General features: G+C 41.6%; 2 protein-coding genes across 3 annotated transcripts in view; one reads left to right on the forward strand and one right to left on the reverse strand.

The window, feature by feature from the left end:
* Positions 1-194: 194 nt before the first annotated feature.
* LOC105819873 (chromosome unknown open reading frame, human C14orf1) lies at positions 195-9526 on the reverse strand. 2 transcript variants are annotated; one of them, XM_012656209.1, is made up of 5 exons: positions 9131-9526; positions 6652-6815; positions 4294-4384; positions 1226-1344; positions 195-1092 (listed from the first exon to the last, which is right to left on the reverse strand). In XM_012656209.1, the coding sequence occupies exons 2-5, from the start codon at positions 6782-6784 to the stop codon at positions 1013-1015; spliced, it is 423 nt and encodes a 140-aa protein (XP_012511663.1). In that variant the 5' UTR covers positions 6785-6815; positions 9131-9526; the 3' UTR covers positions 195-1012. The 2 variants fall into 2 exon arrangements, with proteins under 2 accessions (XP_012511663.1, XP_012511662.1); XM_012656208.1 differs by having other exon boundaries at positions 4290-4384; positions 9131-9226.
* A 100-nt stretch (positions 9527-9626) lies between these two features.
* The window catches only part of TTLL5 (tubulin tyrosine ligase-like family member 5), a 320186-nt gene continuing 312833 nt past the window's right edge, over positions 9627-16979 (forward strand). The window contains exons 1-2 of the mRNA XM_012656057.1: positions 9627-9738; positions 11060-11228. Of these exons, the coding sequence (XP_012511511.1) occupies positions 11155-11228 (74 nt within the window). The 5' untranslated portion in view covers positions 9627-9738; positions 11060-11154. The remainder of the gene's footprint in view (positions 9739-11059; positions 11229-16979) is intronic.

The raw sequence follows: 16979 nt of genomic DNA on the forward strand, positions 1-16979 counted from the left end.
GATTTGACTTCTAGAATACAACAGAAATGAGCAAGTGACAATTAGGAGGTGGAGGGAGCCAGGGTTACCTGTGTCTTGAGCTGTCCTACTCACTGTGGTGTATTCGATCAGGTAGACAGCTATGATTCTCCTATCCTAGGAGTCGGAGGGCGGGAGTGCTCTTGTCTTAGGGGAGGTCAGAGCACAAGGACTGATCACAGCAGAAGGTTTTTCTGTTTATTACAAAACTCCTTACACAAATACAACTGAGCAGAAAGTCTAAAAACATCCCAGACTCTTCCAACCCTCATCCTTCTGTAGACAGAAGGAGAGCCGTGGTCCTGCTCGTGCGCAGGAAAGCCCTTCTTAGAAGAACTGCCTGTCCGTTGGATAGTTCAGAGTCTTGGGTCCAGCAGCAGAGAGGAACCCGATCTGTGTGGATAACCTCTTGAAGCAGCCCTTGGTCACAGCTGCTCTGGGTGGGCAGCAGTTTAAGTTTCACAGTTCGCATGTTCCCACCACACAAGTCAAATCAAGGAATGAAAATAAAAGGGAAAACGAGCAGGAGGCTGGAGAAGGGAGCCCGGAAGAGGCTGCAGGAAGGGGAAGGACACACAGTGGGCTTCTGAGGTGCTGGCAATTTCTTGAGTTGGATGGAGTTACAGAGTATTCACTTTAAAATTATTCTCCAATTGTACATTCATGTTATATACTTTTCTGTATGCATGTTATATCTTAAAATTTTAAAAATATAAAAAAACTTAAGAGGCTAAAAGTGAATAAAGGGGCTGATGATGAAACAGAAAAGAAATCAAAGAGCAGACAGAAATGGGAACTGAAGTTACGGTTTGTTCAATACAGAACAGAGGAAAAGTATCAGCTAGACTTGACAAACACAAATTAAAAACCCAGAATGTGACTATGGTTCAAGAAAAAGGACACTTTCTGATTACATCAATTACTTATTAATTATGGCGAAGGAAAAAGACAGCAAAGGTGGAAGACGGTGAAGTTAGAGGTGGTGATGTCGGCCTCAGTTTCTCTTCTTTTGTCTGGATACTGGTTCTGCTTCTAGGTACCGGAGCCCAACTAGCATACCCAGGATGGAGAAACCTTAAATGCAGAGAAAATATTAGTGACTGACATAAACACAGCACCTTTCTTCTGTCTCCCTGTGTCTACTCTTTGTACCAGCCCTAGTGCTTAGACAGTCCCTGCAGGAGGTCTAGGGCGGTTGGATGCTTACTTGCCACCATCAGGGGTGCCAGGACACCAATTGTGGGAGCTGCAGTTCCATATACAAATAACTCTGAGAGGAAGTGCCCCAGGGCGAGGAGGAAGGTCCACAGTGTGATGTGATAGAGCCTGTAAAGGAGCAGACAGAAATGGGAACCGAGGTTACTGTTTGTTCAGTACAGAGCAGAGGAAAAGTATCAGTCGGACTTGACATACACAAATAAAAACCCAGATGTGACTATGGCTCAAGAAAAAGGACAGAAAACAAGAAAGGGTAGTGCCTTGATTATATCAATTTATTCTCATGTAGGGCAAAATTGAAGGTTTCAAACAATTGCTAAACTGAGAGGAGGATGGTCCAGGCATCCAGAGTGGATCTCTAAGTCATAGCAAGGTGGTGAACCCAGCCATAGCAGAGTCTGGATTATGGCCATCCTAGGCAGTGTAGACAATTTTGGATCAATCATGCTTATATATTCTATTTATCCAAATTGGCTGACTCTGTAGTCTAACCCTACCTGGCAGGTGTCTGGCCATGTGCTAGTCAGTGTTTACATGACGGATGCCACAGAATGAATGGCCTGAATGGGGAAGAGGAGCAAGGACAGCTCTGGAGCTTTTAGATGCTCTTGCAATATGGGCTGGTTACCTTGTGTCTTAGCCTAGAAAAGTGGACAGATAGAAGACACAGTGACAACCTCATGGGAAGAGAGCTTGTTGCTCAGCTTTAACTATGAAGTTGAGAAAAGATAAACTATTAGATGACTGACCATTTGGTTTGCTGATATCTTTAAGTATAAAATTAAAAAAAAACAATGAAATACTTCCAACGTTCAAAAATAGAATACTATTATGAACCCTAATGCAACCAATACCCAGCTCCATTAAATCTCAGCATTTTGACATTTTTGTTTCAGTTTTCACTAAGAAATAAAACATTACAGATAACAGTTAAAACATCCTGTGTATCCTTATCGCAACCTGATCCTGTTCTCCTCCCTCCCCTGGAACAACCAGTATCTAAATTTGATTTTTACGACTCCTGTGCATGTTTTTATACATTTTGTAAACATCTATGTACGTGTGTTAATTGTGAGTTTCCAGTTAGCAAGGGAATAGGATCAGAGTGCACATCAGAAGTGCATGGGTCAAAGTCCTAGGCTAGAGAGGTTTGGAAACAGGAAGTCAGTATTTGCAGCCATCTGGTGTTAGGAGGGGGCGAAAAATGAATGGGTAACAGAGGTAAAGATAAGTCTGAGTTGTCTCTGCTCACTCCAAAAGCACAACAAAAGAAAGACATATCCCTTGTACCTATCAGTAATTCTTCATCCTGGTAAAGGTCTTTAAAATGATTATTCAATCCTCCTTCCCTCTCAGTCGCCCTGAGAGGTAGAACAGGTATCTATTCTCATTTCACAGATGAAGTGACTGAGGTGCAGAGAAGGTAAATAATGAACTTGCTGCTGTGAAGCCAGTTACCGACAGAACTGGGACCAGAGCCCATTTTCTTGTTTTCATTGTTGGCCCAAGGCTGTTTCCACTAAACCACACTGCTTCCAAAAATACATGTCAATCTAGGACAAGTAAACGACAGTTTCAAACTTGGAAAAAAAAAATTTAAAAAGAGAGAGATCAAAGGGCTAATAGCTCTGCCTCAAATCCCACTTGAGTCAGGCTTCCTCAGTTTAAATTAATTGGATCTCTAATATTTAGATCTGCAAAATCAGGAATGAAAATCACTACCTCCTAGGGCTACTAGGAGATTTAACAAAGATCATATAGGTAAAAGCTCCTGGTATGATAAAAGGAGCTCAGCTGGGTACAGTGGCATGTGCCTGTAGTCCCAGCTACTCAGGAGGCTAAGGCAGGAGGATCGCTTGAGCCCAGGAGCTCAAGACCAGCCTGAGCAATATAATGAGACCCTCATCTCTGAAAAATAAAAATAAAGAAATTAAAAAAGAGAGGGGCTTAATAAATATTATTGTCTCCTTTCTGCCCTACATGCTGAGAGATTGGATAAGACAGAAAAATATTTTAATGTGAAGTTGGTATTTTGGTAGCCTCCCCTAGTGACCTGAACAAACTAGCCACCTAGATAGGGATGATGATCTGTCTGTTGCTGGGATGAAAGCTCGAGCGCCCTCCAGTGGCCAGAACCAGTTACAGCTTCTGATTGCATGCAAATTGTTCCACACTGATCTGAGTACCCTGGGACTAAGAGAGGTAGAATACAGGAGTCCTAGGTTCTCTTTCCCCCTTACCTACTGACTGCATAAGTATACAAACAGGTTACTTATGGGTTCCTCTTTTGTCATGGATTGTGATTTCTGTTCATTCCTGCTTCTTAGGAGGAATGTTTGAGAAAGATATGTGTGGGTGGCTACTCTAAAAAGAGCATACCATTCTACTTCTTTAGTAGAAGAAAGGCTGATTTTCTTTTCTTTTTTTTTTTTTTTTGAGACAGGGTCTTGGCTCTGTTGCCCAGACTAGAGTGCAGTGGCATCATCCCAGCTCACTGCAAACCTCAAACTCCCAGGCTCAAGTGATCTTCCTGCATAAGCCTCCCAAGTAGCTAGGACTATAGGCGCGTGCCACCACACCTGGCTATTTTTATTTTTATTTTGTAGAGACAGGGTTTTGCTATTGCTCAGGCTGGTCTTGCACTCCTGGCCTCAAGCAATCTTCCCACCTCAGCCTCCCAAAGTGCTGGGATTATAGGTGTGAGCCACTGCTCCTGGCCAAGGCTGATTATTTAGAAAGAAGTAGAGGTGTATAAAAGGAGGGCAGGGGGAGAGGTAGAGGGGTATGATGCAGGCCACTGAATAATGACCTTGCCAGTTTGCTATGTCAGTTCCAAAGAATTTTCAGACTCTAAAGAAGACCTGTTAAGCCTATTATGTTTCTTAGGCCTGGAAGGAATGGAGCCTATTAGTCTTTTATTATCCACGTTCTAGGCAAATGTATTAAAATCATTAACAGGGCCCAATGGTGTTGGAGCTTGGCCAGGGTGGGCAATGGGTATGCCTAGTATCTGATTTCCAACAAAAAGATGCTAAAGCTCTTCCTTCCCTTACATACGTCTTGTTGTGGATGTCAATGGCACAGAGGCAGCGAATCACTGATGACAGCAGTGTCCAGATCCCAAAGGTCCGAGCTTGGAGGCCATTCACTGTGTAGCAGAAAAAAGCAAGACTGTTGAGAAGGGGAGGGTTGGGGTTCCTACCAAACTCCTACTTCGCTGGTGGTTCATGGCAGGTAGGGAGCTGAACCTGACCTCCCTGTGGCTGGGCAAAGCAGAGGCCCTGGTGCTGCACATGGGAACTAGAAGGAATTCCAGAATGACTACTTCCAGATTCTCTTCAAATGTCTACAGTTGGAAGGAGATTTCCAAGAGTGGAAAACCAATAAAGAGCCCACTTAGCCAAATAACTCCTGGATGTAGTAGAGTAGTAGATACCCTCTGCTCCTGACAGCTCACTGGGCCTGGATCAGACAGGTTTGGGAAAATGTTGCAGAGAATGGTCTATCAATACAAGAGGCCTAGGAGGCCCACAGACTTTCAAGGCTGATCCAAGAGAGAACTCAGACAACTGGGGACCAATCTAAATGCCCACATATGGTCTTCAAGAAATTTAAGTTCCTGCATCTCTTCTTGAATTCAGATTTACATTGTTGAATGAAGCCAACACCAGGCTGGTTTCCTGTGCATATGGTAGTAGAACAACACAGTTTCTTTGGTGTTTGCTGGGGGCACCTTGCTCTTGGTGGCTTCATTCAGACACTGCTGTATTAAATATTTTGTCCAGAAAGTATGGGTCATATTCCACCATTAACAGTGGTTCTTAACTCTGGGCATTTATTACAATCAACTGAGGGAGTTTTATAAAATTTCAAGGCCTGGTTACCAGACCAATTTCATGATCCTCTATGGTGGTGGGTTGTTGGTATAAGTACTTTCTAGAAATTCCCTGCTTGGGTGATTTAAATGCACAGCAATTGATCTAAGGCATCCAGTGGCTTGGGAATGCCAAAAGAGTGAAAGCAAAGATACTTCCTTTGCTGCTGTATTGCTGAGTAAGAGGAACTTTAAAGGACAAAACTAACAACTGAAAGGTCTACTAATGTTTCCTTGGGCTTTAAGGATTTTTCCAACCTTTGGAAAGCCTGACAACTCTATCAAATTCACAACACTGAAGATCTTTAGATGGTAGTGAGAAAAAATTCCATATGCCAACCAAATATCTAGCATTAGCCCCAGAGGGCTACATTCTTTATTAACCGGTAGTCAGTGAGATTACTAAAGTGGAGTACTTCACCAGACCTAACCAGATTAGGCACCAATGAAATTCAATGGGCCACTCCAGAGCACTGCAACAATCAGAAGAGTATCATGACAGCCCCCAGATTACAAGAGGAGGTAGCCTCCACTTCTGGGCTGGCCAAACATACACATGAAAGTTCTGCTCAGCTAGATGCCCTTTAGCAAGTCACATGACCCTGGGGCTTCTCTGTCTCAACTTTAAATTCAAAAGGTTAGACGAGATAACCTCTAAAAACCTGTGAATCTTTACAGGGTTCCACGATCACCTGAGGTTGAAAAAAATGGAATTGTCCTGCTCACTTTTCCAGGTTCTTTAATCCAAATATATTTAAGCTTTGCTCAAAATAAGACTTAGCCTATTTAATTTCCTTTTATGCCCAGGCGTTGCAGAAAAATGAGCTAGGTCAGAGCCTGAATCTGGGTTAGCTATAAATGTGACACAGAATTATCAGCTGCTGTGAAACGATGCTGCAGCGCTAACTACCCCACACATCAGTGTGATGAAGTGCAAGCTGAAATGTGCAAACATCTCAACAGAGAGGCTCAGGAAGCCAGGAAAGGCCACTATGGGCCTTGTGAAGTTTCATTTTGGGAGACCAACTTGGAAGGACTATGTCACATGAAGACCTTGGATTCGTAACTCTCCATCTGTAACACGGAATATAAACCGTGTGTGCCTCCACACGATTTCTGAAAAGGGCTTTGAGATAATATGAAAAACTTGTTTATGGATTTCTAGTGGGGCATCACAGAGCCACCAGGAAACTCTATGTCCTCACTTGCCCATATCACACTTTTTGTGCACACTAATTGCCCGGGGCAGTGTAAAATGAATGAAGAAGTATTCAGAGAAGCATGGGGGGAAAAAGGGTCAAGTGCCCACCACAAAGTACGACTCCAGTGGTTGCCAAAGGCCAGATAAGGCAGCACCAGAATCACCTGGGAAGTACTTAGAAACTGGAGTCCTGGGCCCCCACTTGGTTCAATAAATAGGTTTGGTGAAGGAAATGGGTACCCGTGCTTTGTTTTTAACGTTATTCTGATGGACAGCCTGGTTTGGGAAGCACAATGTAGGCTAGTCGTACAAAGGATGTAGAAATTCTTTGATTTCTTACCGAGGTTTGGCTTGCCAGTGTAGAGCTTTTCATAGAGAAAGGTGTGGTCTCGGAAGCTCTGTAGTGTGTTCCCCATCGCTATGATGGACACCATAACCAGCCAGCTTCTTAACACATTCAGGAAACGGCTCATGACTCCCCTTAAATCTGAGAGGGCTTTTTGCCTTAGAAACAAAGGCAGAGGACATGAGACAATGAAGGTCAGCCTGCTTCAACCATAAGCTCTCTCACCTCTGTGGTTAACCTGTGTCCCACTCAGGAGCGCTTAGCTGGCCAATCACTTCATAAATTCCTGCCCAAGTCCTCTGGGCTCATCTACCCCAGTTTCTTAACACAGTACTCTTACTTCACAGGGTTAGCATGCTACCTTTGGATATCTACCCTACGTCACGTGTGCTGATCTTTACCCAGAATGACAATAGCTAGATAACATAGTGGGTGAAAATAACAAACCTAGCCAGAAAAAATGGGAAGAAAAAAGGGAGCAGAAGAAAAGGAGGCATACAAATATTACTATAAACTAATTCAATGGATTTCTGTGTAAAGCTTATAGAAATTGGTTTCAATATTTAGTCACACAAATAGTAGTGAATAAACAGTATACTTTGCAATAAGTGGCACAGTACTTACCTTTGTCTAAGCAATTTCTCCAAAATATTACCCTAAATCAGAACTCTTTTCTGTTAGTTGGAATCAGTCCTCTTATATCTTTACTTTTTCATGCCATTGCTTTGTAATTCAAGTGGCTCAAAGGTGATTATAAATCTACTCACAGATGCCTGCCTGGGTATTCATGACAGATCCTTCCAAGCCTATAGAAGCCTTATACATTTGAGTGGAACTCATGGGGTGAGGGCTCTGTTTACATCCTTAGGTTTTCTGTACTCTGGTTCTCAGTTATATACCATGCTTCATAAACTAGAAGAACAATCTAAAGTTAAAAATAAATAAACTACTGTGACTTTACAACTAGTAGAAAATTATATAAAGATGGAAACAGTAATCTTAGTGTTGGGTTGCAAAAGAAATTATAATAGCTATCAGTTATTGGCCACTTGTGCTGAGCACTGTGCCAAGAACCTAACAGACATTATCTATTTAATTCTTATAATAAGGTAGTTAGACACTATTGATATTTCCATTTTACAGGTGAGAGTTGGAACAGAGAGGTTAAATGAGTTTCTTGAGATCACACAGCTGATACATGGCAGAGCTGCAATACCACCTCACTGAGAAGATTTTGATGAAGTTCCCATTTTTGAGAAAGAAAAGTGTACCATACCCACTTTGTCTTCAAATCACATAGAAAATACAATCAGATTACATACTTTGTGTTTTTTTAAAAAAGGCTTAGATCAACCCTTGTTGAGTGGTGATTTCAATGAGCTTGATTTAAATAAAACAAATATAAAGAATCTAACAATGGAAGAACTTCTTCCCATCTTTATTATTATTAGCCCATGTTTTATCTGTTGTCAGGTTAACTTCTTGGCTATAAAGTGGTAATAAACTATCAGGCTTCCTTTGTCACTTTGGCAATAGAAGTTTAAGTATTGTCCTACACTACCCAGCTGAGATATCTATTAAAGTCAGCAATAGCTTACGACAGTTCAAAGCACCCAAAAAATGAACACAGAAGAGCTCTAGAGGAGGAAGGGTGAATTGATAAGTTCCTCAGGGACAGGTGGATCAAAAAGGTGGACTCTGTCCAAGTCCGGAAAGACTAGGGGCCTACCGGACATCACAGCAGGTATAGCCTGGGCCAAGATCCACCTATCCTCTTATGTTGTCACCCTCTCCAGTAGGACGCTCAGGTCTCTTTTCAGGGTTAGAAAAGCTGCATGCATGCCCCCTCACCCTTTTCAGCAGAACTTATGCCTTCCATTTCACAGAAGCTCTTAGAAATTCCAACAGGTAGCTGATGGCAAAGCCTGAGCACTTCCAAATTGCTCTGGCAATTCCTCAACCCCATTTCCCTAAAGCTTTAGGGCCTCCCAGAATGTATACAACATCTATTTCAAATTTTGCCCTGGCTCAGCCCAGCACAGGTGTGGTGTTAAAACTTAGAGTCACCAATAGAGGGATTCCTATCCTGGCCTTACCATTTAGTAGCTGTGTGACCCTGTTCAAGTCATTTACACTTTTCGGCCTCGTTTCCTCATCTGCAAAATGGAGATAATAGGTATCTACCTCAAGGGTTTCTACAAGAATTATATGAGAAAAAGTGAAGGCTCATTGCATAGGGCTGGGCTCACAGTGGCTGCTCATTTGTTCATTCCTTCGCTCCCTGAATTTACCAAGCCTTCTCCATCTTCCTAGCGCCCCCTTGTCCTCATCTCTCGAACCCTTTTCCCCCCAAAAGGTTGCCCCCCAGGTATCCTCCTTCAATCCCACCCCCCTTTTTCCAGACTCTCCGGATTCTCTCAACCAGATGCCACACAGACACCTACCCACCTCTTGTCCTCCATATTCTCCTTACCTGACGACCGGACTTCCAGCACCGCAGGAGCAGTAGCAGCAAAGAAGCTCCCCCAGGACAGCTCCGGTCGGGAGTCCACCCGAGCCATTTATCCCCGCCCCCGCCTTCAGCCCGGCTCCAGGATTGGGTCGTCTCCGTCAGTCCTCGCTCTGATTGGCTGCGTCCGTTTTGCTGGAGCAGGAGATGGGGAGTGAACCCCTTTACTGCCAATCAGCAGTTGCCGCTACCTAAGCCTTTCCAGGGGTACGCCGCTCACGCAGTAAACTCTCCTGTTGAGCGTGGCGGAACTCAGGGTCTGAGTCAACCTTTTAGGGGCGGAGGAAAAAAAGAGCGGAAAAAAGAAGACTCCCTTCTGCCAAGAGCAGGGCTTCGCTCCCGCGCTGCCGGGCGGTGACGACATTCTTCCGCGCCCTCAGCCAAGCGTTTTCAGCGCCCGGTGGCGGGCGCCTGCGCAGTGGCTCCGAGCGGGCGGTTGCTTGTTGGTTGTTGTAGTAACGAGGGAAGCAGCCGTCGGCCGCCGCGGTGAGCCGGTCTGGGGAAGGAGGAAGGAGGTAGGCGCAGAGCGCGGTCCCCGCCGGCCTGCCCCGAGCCATGTGAAGATGAGACAGGTAAACTTCTGCGCCGGCGCGCTTCCCTACCCCAGGGAGGTGCGTTCCCGGGTCCGGGCGGGCGCCGTCCGCTGCACTTCCCTCTCAGAGCCCGGGAGCAGCTGTTGGCTTCCGGGCGCGCCGGGTTGAATCGCTGCGGCGGAGTCGCCCTGTCCTTCCGTGGGGGAGCACCTGCGTACCTACCTGGGATTGGGGTGAGCTGGGAGAGGGGGGCTGAGGGGCACATCCCTTTAGGGCCAGGACTTTCATTCGGCGAGTGTCCTTAATCTTCTTCGACCTTCCTGTTTCTTCCTGCTCTGCAGGCAGTCCAGGAAAGGTTGGCGTCCTTTCCTCGCTTGGAGGTTTTGTTTGTCTTAACTTAAAGGACTTGTCAGGGTTTTGGGAAAGGTCGAGAAATCCCGTTGGGAATCCCTGGAATAACGTCATTGAGGTAGATATTGCCCGTTCCGCTCAAGATCTGTAGGGATCATTATCTGGGTCCGTGTTCTTTTGTGTCATTTATAACCTTATCGTATATGTAAATGCATAGAAAAGTAGAGTTTGGAAAGATTGACACCAGGTGGTTATCTCTGAGTAATGGGATTGTGGTCATTTGAACATGATCATTTTCTGTATCTGCAGTTTCTGTTTCTCTAACACACTGAACAAACACGTACTCTTTTCCTATGGAAAAAATATTTTAAGTTAGAAATGCAGTGTTGGAAATATCCCAATTTTAATGCCTATTCAAGATTAAGATCAAAGTTTTTAGTAAGGGAGAAAAATTTCTAAGAGTGTTTGGAAGGGCAGCGGTTTTTTTCCCCCCAGCTATTTATATGACCCTATATTCAAGAGAATATGTTAATCTTTTGGTTCATTGTTGAATTTCTTTTACTGGAAACATGATGGCATCTTGCCTGTGTGCTTGTCATAGAATCTAATAAATATTTGCACGGGTCTTAAACCGTGAGTTTTTATTTATTTTTAACCCAGGTCAGGTTTGTATAGCAAGGAATCTATGTTTTAGGAATCAGCCACCTACCTCAGACTGCCCTAAAAGTGAAGTGAGTCTATCCTTTTGGTGCATGTTATATTTAGTATATAAAAGACAACTGAGGAACTCAGACTTAATAACAGCTCTTCAAATACATAAAGCACAGACAGTGTGTTTGAAAAACATCTTGATTTTTGTGGCATATTTTAGGCACTGTAATAGAAGGTAAGCTTCTAGAGGTTGGGCACTCTTTAAGAATATTTTCATTGTTATGATTTGGAAGACCATCAGCAATAATCAGTAAATAGACAACTGCATTATGTTTCAGATCAGTTGACTTTCTTGCAGGAATCTGTGCCATCCAAATTGTTTGATCCAGTGAATCTGCAAGGAAAGGTCTCTGAGGCCCCTGTGTGCTGACTGCATGACAAACCCTAAAGGAAATGCCAGTCGTGATGGCCCGGGACCTGGAAGAAACAGCATCATCCTCAGAGGATGAGGAGGTGGTAAGCCAAGAGTAAGTAATAGCAAGCTTCCTTTTTACCCTTTGCTTTTAGGGTGAAAAATAGTTCTCTTTTACTCATATGCTTTTTTATCCTATGTCCTTCCTTTGGTAATGTCTGACTCTAGTTTTGGCTTCTATTTATAATCTAACTCAAGATTTTATTGTGCAGTCCCCATCACCTATCAGAAATGAGATAAGGCTCTGTTTCTGGGCTCATGCATGAACATGAGTTCTAGATGTTGTAAGATGCAGGTAGTAGTTCTTGGTGAGCCCTTGCTCAGAGCTGCCAACATAGGAGATTTTGAAATTTTTCGAGATTGAGGAAAAGTGGGTCTTCAATCTCTGTGATGTTGGTTATATTTTCCAGATTTTTCTCAAAAGCCTTTATAATGGTAGAATGGTAGAAATGTAGAGGGGTCAGGTGACTTACCATAGTAATTCTGGGGCAGGATATTAGAATTCTGTAGCATATGCTGTGTCCACTGAACCACATTACTTTCCTGAGTTCTTTTAGGTAAGAGTCAAGTTTCATGATTACAGTTGCTATAGATGATGATAAAGGCTTTGTCTTACCTGTATCTTATTTAATCTGAAGACTAAACTACTGTATCTTATTTAATCTTAAAATGTTATTATTTTCACTTTATTAAACTCAGTGTTACAAATACCAAGAAACTTCCTCAGGGACCCATAGAGAGTAGGTGATGGATTGAGATTCAGACTTAGCTTTCTTGGATTTTGAAGCACCTTGCCCTTTTATCTCCTCTACTTACTACATAACACAGTAAAAAGGGAGTCTGGCTTAAAGTTAAAATTCATTTTAAGATTCTCTGTGAGTCCTTTTGGATATGCGTGTGTGCTGTGTAACCTGAAAAATAGAGATAATATCTCCCAGGCTATTTTGTAGGGGTGTGGTTGGTATCAAATAGAATAGTGTGCGAAGTTACTTTGTAAGTTATAAAGTGCTATACAACTATAAAGCATTATTCTTACTGGTTTTGATATTGAATTTATGGAGGACTTGTTATAAGGTAGAAGATTATATTAATGTAATTTGAAAAAAATTAAGCATTAATAAACCTGAGGAAAGGCTTCTCATCATTGTTAGGTCATGGAAAATAATAGAGATTTGACAATATATTTGGGTCATTCTCATTCAGGATAATTAAACGGATAATTCCCTTCGGTTACTTTGCCTTCTTGTGACATTTTGCTTTCAGTGTGCAGCCTCTTACTTATTTCACACAATTTTTAACTTCTCCTATAAACATCAGTCTTTCTATTTTCAAGATTGTTTTTTTACTCCATTATTATCTCTCTTATTTGTGGGCTTAGAAGTTGGGACTGATAAGTATTAGATTGCACTATATGAAATTGTCATCTTGGTAGGTCAAAAACAGTCAAATATTGACAGTTGTCGGTGGTTTGCTCTAATATTGTAGTAGGTACTCAATAAATACTTACTGACTGAATTACTAACTAAATGAATGAATAAATGAAGGCTTTGTACATCACCTTAGATCAGAGTTCTTAAAGATTTTTATACCATGGATTCCTTATCAGAGTACTATTTTTAAGTGCTTACAATAAAATACATATTATTACAAAGAGTTCTAATTACATTGAAATGCAGTATCAAAATATTAAAAATTGTGATATAGTGATATGTGCTTTTTAATTAATATGTTAAATAATGAGATCATTTAAAATCTAGGAAAGTTAAATTTTATTTTCTAAAGACAACAGCGTGAAGACTTTGTTTAGTTTCTATATGATCTTTACACTGTGGGATGGTCTTTGCTTAACAATTATGGATGGGGAATACTGAGAAGCAGCATAGACATCTGGCCACCAACATGAGATGTCCCTATTTTGTGACTGAATGATTACTAGGGTGAGAGTTGCCCAATTTTTATCCAGTCTCATTACACTAGCATCTAGATAAACTGTGATTACATGTGATACAGTGATGAATCTAATAACTACCTTAACTTAGAAATAGTAATAAATGTAAATGATACTTTGAGATATCTACAACTGTAATAGGGTATAAAGGTACCTGTAATTTCAGATAGAGTCAAGGCACAGATAATGCTAATACTACTAATACTGTATTTGTTGCCTATATTCATAATTGAGAAATAGTAAATTTCTAGTAGAAGTTAGTGAAAATAAAGGTGTAATTCCCTGCTCCTCCATCCAAATTGATGGACTTGCTCTTCTTCCTTTCAGATTCCTACTGTTGATTTTTAACTGCTAATCTTGTTTCATCAGCTTATGTTTTGCCTACCAAGTACTTGTTTCATACATTAGGAAGCTTAAATCAATCTTGTTCACACCTGGAGCAGAAGGCTTACATTTTAAAAGTTGATTTGGAAGTTCAAAGGCCTTAAATCAAGATTGTTGATTGATGTTGATTTGATACAAAGATATATATCCATGGACATCTGTTTGATCTGCTCAGATCCCTGGGCTGTATTAAGGTATTAATGCCTTACAATCCAGGCCTGTCCAGGCAGTCCTTGCTTTGCGTGGCATTATTTCAAATAGTAAATGTAAAGAGGCTGTTTATCTATATTTTGCTTGGGGATCCCAAATAAAATTTATATATAGATGTAGAAACTTTCATATAAGAACTTGACGTAAAGATTCTCTACTCACTGAAAAAATAGTAACGTTAATTTCTGTCACAAAGGCTGGCTTTCTATCAGTTAAAATGATCATAAACAGTCAATTATAAAGTGAATGCTTCAGCAGTTCAGAGAAGCTGGGGAAGGCTCCATGGAGGTGGGAAACTTGAGGTGGGCCTTGGGGGGGGTGGGCTTAAACTGAGAAGTGGGGAAGGCATTTCTAGCAGCAGTGGCATAGCAGCAGGAATAAAAAAGCTGCTTTACATCTCCGTCTTTGAGTTATATAGGCTGGGTCCCAGAAGTGAATATTCTTCATGAAATTGCTCCTTAAAAACTAAAATGTTCTTAGGCTTTCAATAAAGTGAACCATGAAACCAGTCTACTTGAATAACTGAACATTCAAATGCTTTGTTCTTTCATGCCTATAAAAGTATATTTTCTTAATATATACTAGTTTCTGATATGAATAAAAATTTAAAGTCCCAATTTTCAGTTTCCCAATCATTTTGAATGTTTCCTTTTAGCACCACCTGGTGGGAGCATGTTTTTCATGACAATTTTGCATTTGCCTTAAGTGGTTTTTAGTTGATCTTACTGAATCAATCATTTGTTCCCTCTTTTATTTTTCCTTAGGTTGTAAGTGAAAAGATTTCTCTGTCAGAGGTTTGGCTTTCCACAGATAGTACAGTTAGGGCCTGAGCTCTTCTCAGCAGTCTGTTTATTGTGTTCCTGGCTCTTACGGGGCATTGTAGCAGTAATCCATTGTTTGTAAATGCTAAGGCATAGTGGTGCCAGTTGGTAGCTAGTGCTAGATTGACAGAGAAATTTGGATAGTTTCCAAAGTTTCTGTCTAAGACTTTGTAGTTGAGGCTGCCTATTTTTTATCTGTTGACTTAGAAATATAATGGGAAAATTAAGGTTGGAAGAGATCATAGGAATCATCTGGCCTCATGCCCACATTTTACAGTTGTTTAAGATTAAAAAGCAAGCCACAAAAAATCCTTGCTAAAAAAATGTACTCTATAGATACCATTTCTCATAAATGGGCATTATTACCCAGGTCAAAGAACAAGAACAATAATTATCTTCATTCCATTTCTGGTAAAGAGGGAATGAACTCGGTATGATGTTCTTTACTTTCTTCACCAGAAGCTGTTGGCAGCTCATCCCAAATCTAAAGGCTGCCTCACTTGTAAGATTGGTAGCCTGGCAGCCTGTGCACTCAAAGTGTGGATCTTTTTAAATTTGGATTGGAAGGGTCTGATTTTGCCCTGAGGTTTGTGGTGTGGCCTTTGTTAAGGGGTATAGTTATATGAATTTTAAAGAGCAGAGTGAATCTTAGCTAAATAGATCTTATTCCATTTAAGGAATTGATCAGTTTAAATTCCCTAAGAGTTGAGTTCAAGGTGTTCAATATATAGGACTTCTCTGAAATTCAATTAGGGAGGCAAAGGGTAGAAAGAAAATACGCACTGGGTTCGAATACCTATTCTCTTACTTAACCAGCTGTATGACCTTGGGCAAGTTACTTAACCTCTCTGAGACGCTTTCTCTTCAGTTCATAGTGTGGGCAAGGGGATTAAATGAGATAACATGTGAAAGTGTCAGGTTTTAGTCTGAAATGTTGGTTCTTGGTGTGCTCATGGCTGAAGAATGACCAGACACACCAAAGTAAGGCAAACACAAAAATGAGATTTATTAAGGAGAGAAAGGCAGTATTATAGGGCAAGAGCAAGATATAGGTGTACAGAGCATGATACATACGCCACAGATGATGACCTGACCCATTCTTGCAGCAAAGGGAGAGCAAAAGAAAGGGCGCAAAAAAGGGACTTGGTTATGGCCTGCGTCTTGTTTTATAGTGCCTGGATTGGGACCTCCCTAGTGGCTTACACATCACCATGGAATCACTTTAGACAGTTGAGAGTTGCATTACTATGCATGTGAGTTGTTCTAGTTCAATTTCCAAACTCTACGGTACCTGTATTGCTTGACCTGTGGGCTAGAGGGTCCTCTGCATTCTTTTGCAGCTGGAGCACTAAGTTGATTGGCAGATTCATAGGGTATTCCCTCCTCCCCCAGGTATGGTAGTAGCTCAGGGCAGAATCAAAGGTGGGGCAGGACCAAAAAGGGGGCCTGGGGTCCACCCTTGCCCTCCTTCCCAGGTGGGGCAGTTGCACCATGGCAAGATGCCCACTTTTGTCCTTAGGAAACCTGGAATCCCTTGCTAACTACCTCACAAAAGCTCTTAGTTTAGATACTGCACATAGTAGAGACTCAGTTCATTTACTTTTCTTTCCCTTCCTATATCCCTGCCCTAAGGATGAAGATTTTCCTAATCTGTGAGTAAATATCCATCTATCCAAGATTAATTAAACTGAGCTTTGCTGAGGCTAGGGATAGAGAATGAAGTCAGAGGTCCCTCTCTGTACTGTGATTTTATGCTGGAGGAAAATATATGTTATTCCATTTAGCGTAGACTTTCTTTAAAATGTGTGATTTTAATTGGGATACTTGTATCAATTTAGGATTCCTAGGTCAGAATCTTAGGATGGGTCATTAGATTGGCTTGAAAAGGTACTATAAGGTATAAAAGGGACATATAAATTATTGGGAATATATCAGGATTCTTTATGTGTGCAAGGGATAAAAACATAACTCAAATTGTCCTAAATAATAAAGGGAATTTATTAATTCATATTTAGGCAAGTCTTGATTCTACAACTCCAACTTTAGAACCCAGGATCTCATTTCATTCCTTCTTTCAGTCAGGCTTCCACTGACTTCCTTCTTTACCAACAGCTCCAGGCTCTCCCCTCAAGGTCACAAAATGGCTCTGGCAGTTCCAGATTTCTCATTCTCATCCTATATCATCAAGAGGAAGAGAGGCCATCATCGATAGCTGCTACAGAAGAGAAAGAAAGCATTGCTTTCTCAGAGGATCTCAGAACATGTCTCATTACACTCAAGGGCTCCAGTTGGTTTATGTGCCCATCTCTGAACCAGTCACTATAACCAAATGATAAAATACCCTGATTGTATGAAACCAATCAAGGCTCATCCCTGGAGCAGGGATAGAGTTAATCCTAAACAAGCATATGGCTAAGAATTGGAAATGAGGCCAGACCAGTGG

This window comes from Propithecus coquereli, unplaced genomic scaffold, assembly GCF_000956105.1.
Source record: "Propithecus coquereli isolate 6110/MARCELLA unplaced genomic scaffold, Pcoq_1.0 Scaffold5, whole genome shotgun sequence".
Classification (NCBI taxonomy): Eukaryota; Metazoa; Chordata; class Mammalia; order Primates; family Indriidae; genus Propithecus; species Propithecus coquereli.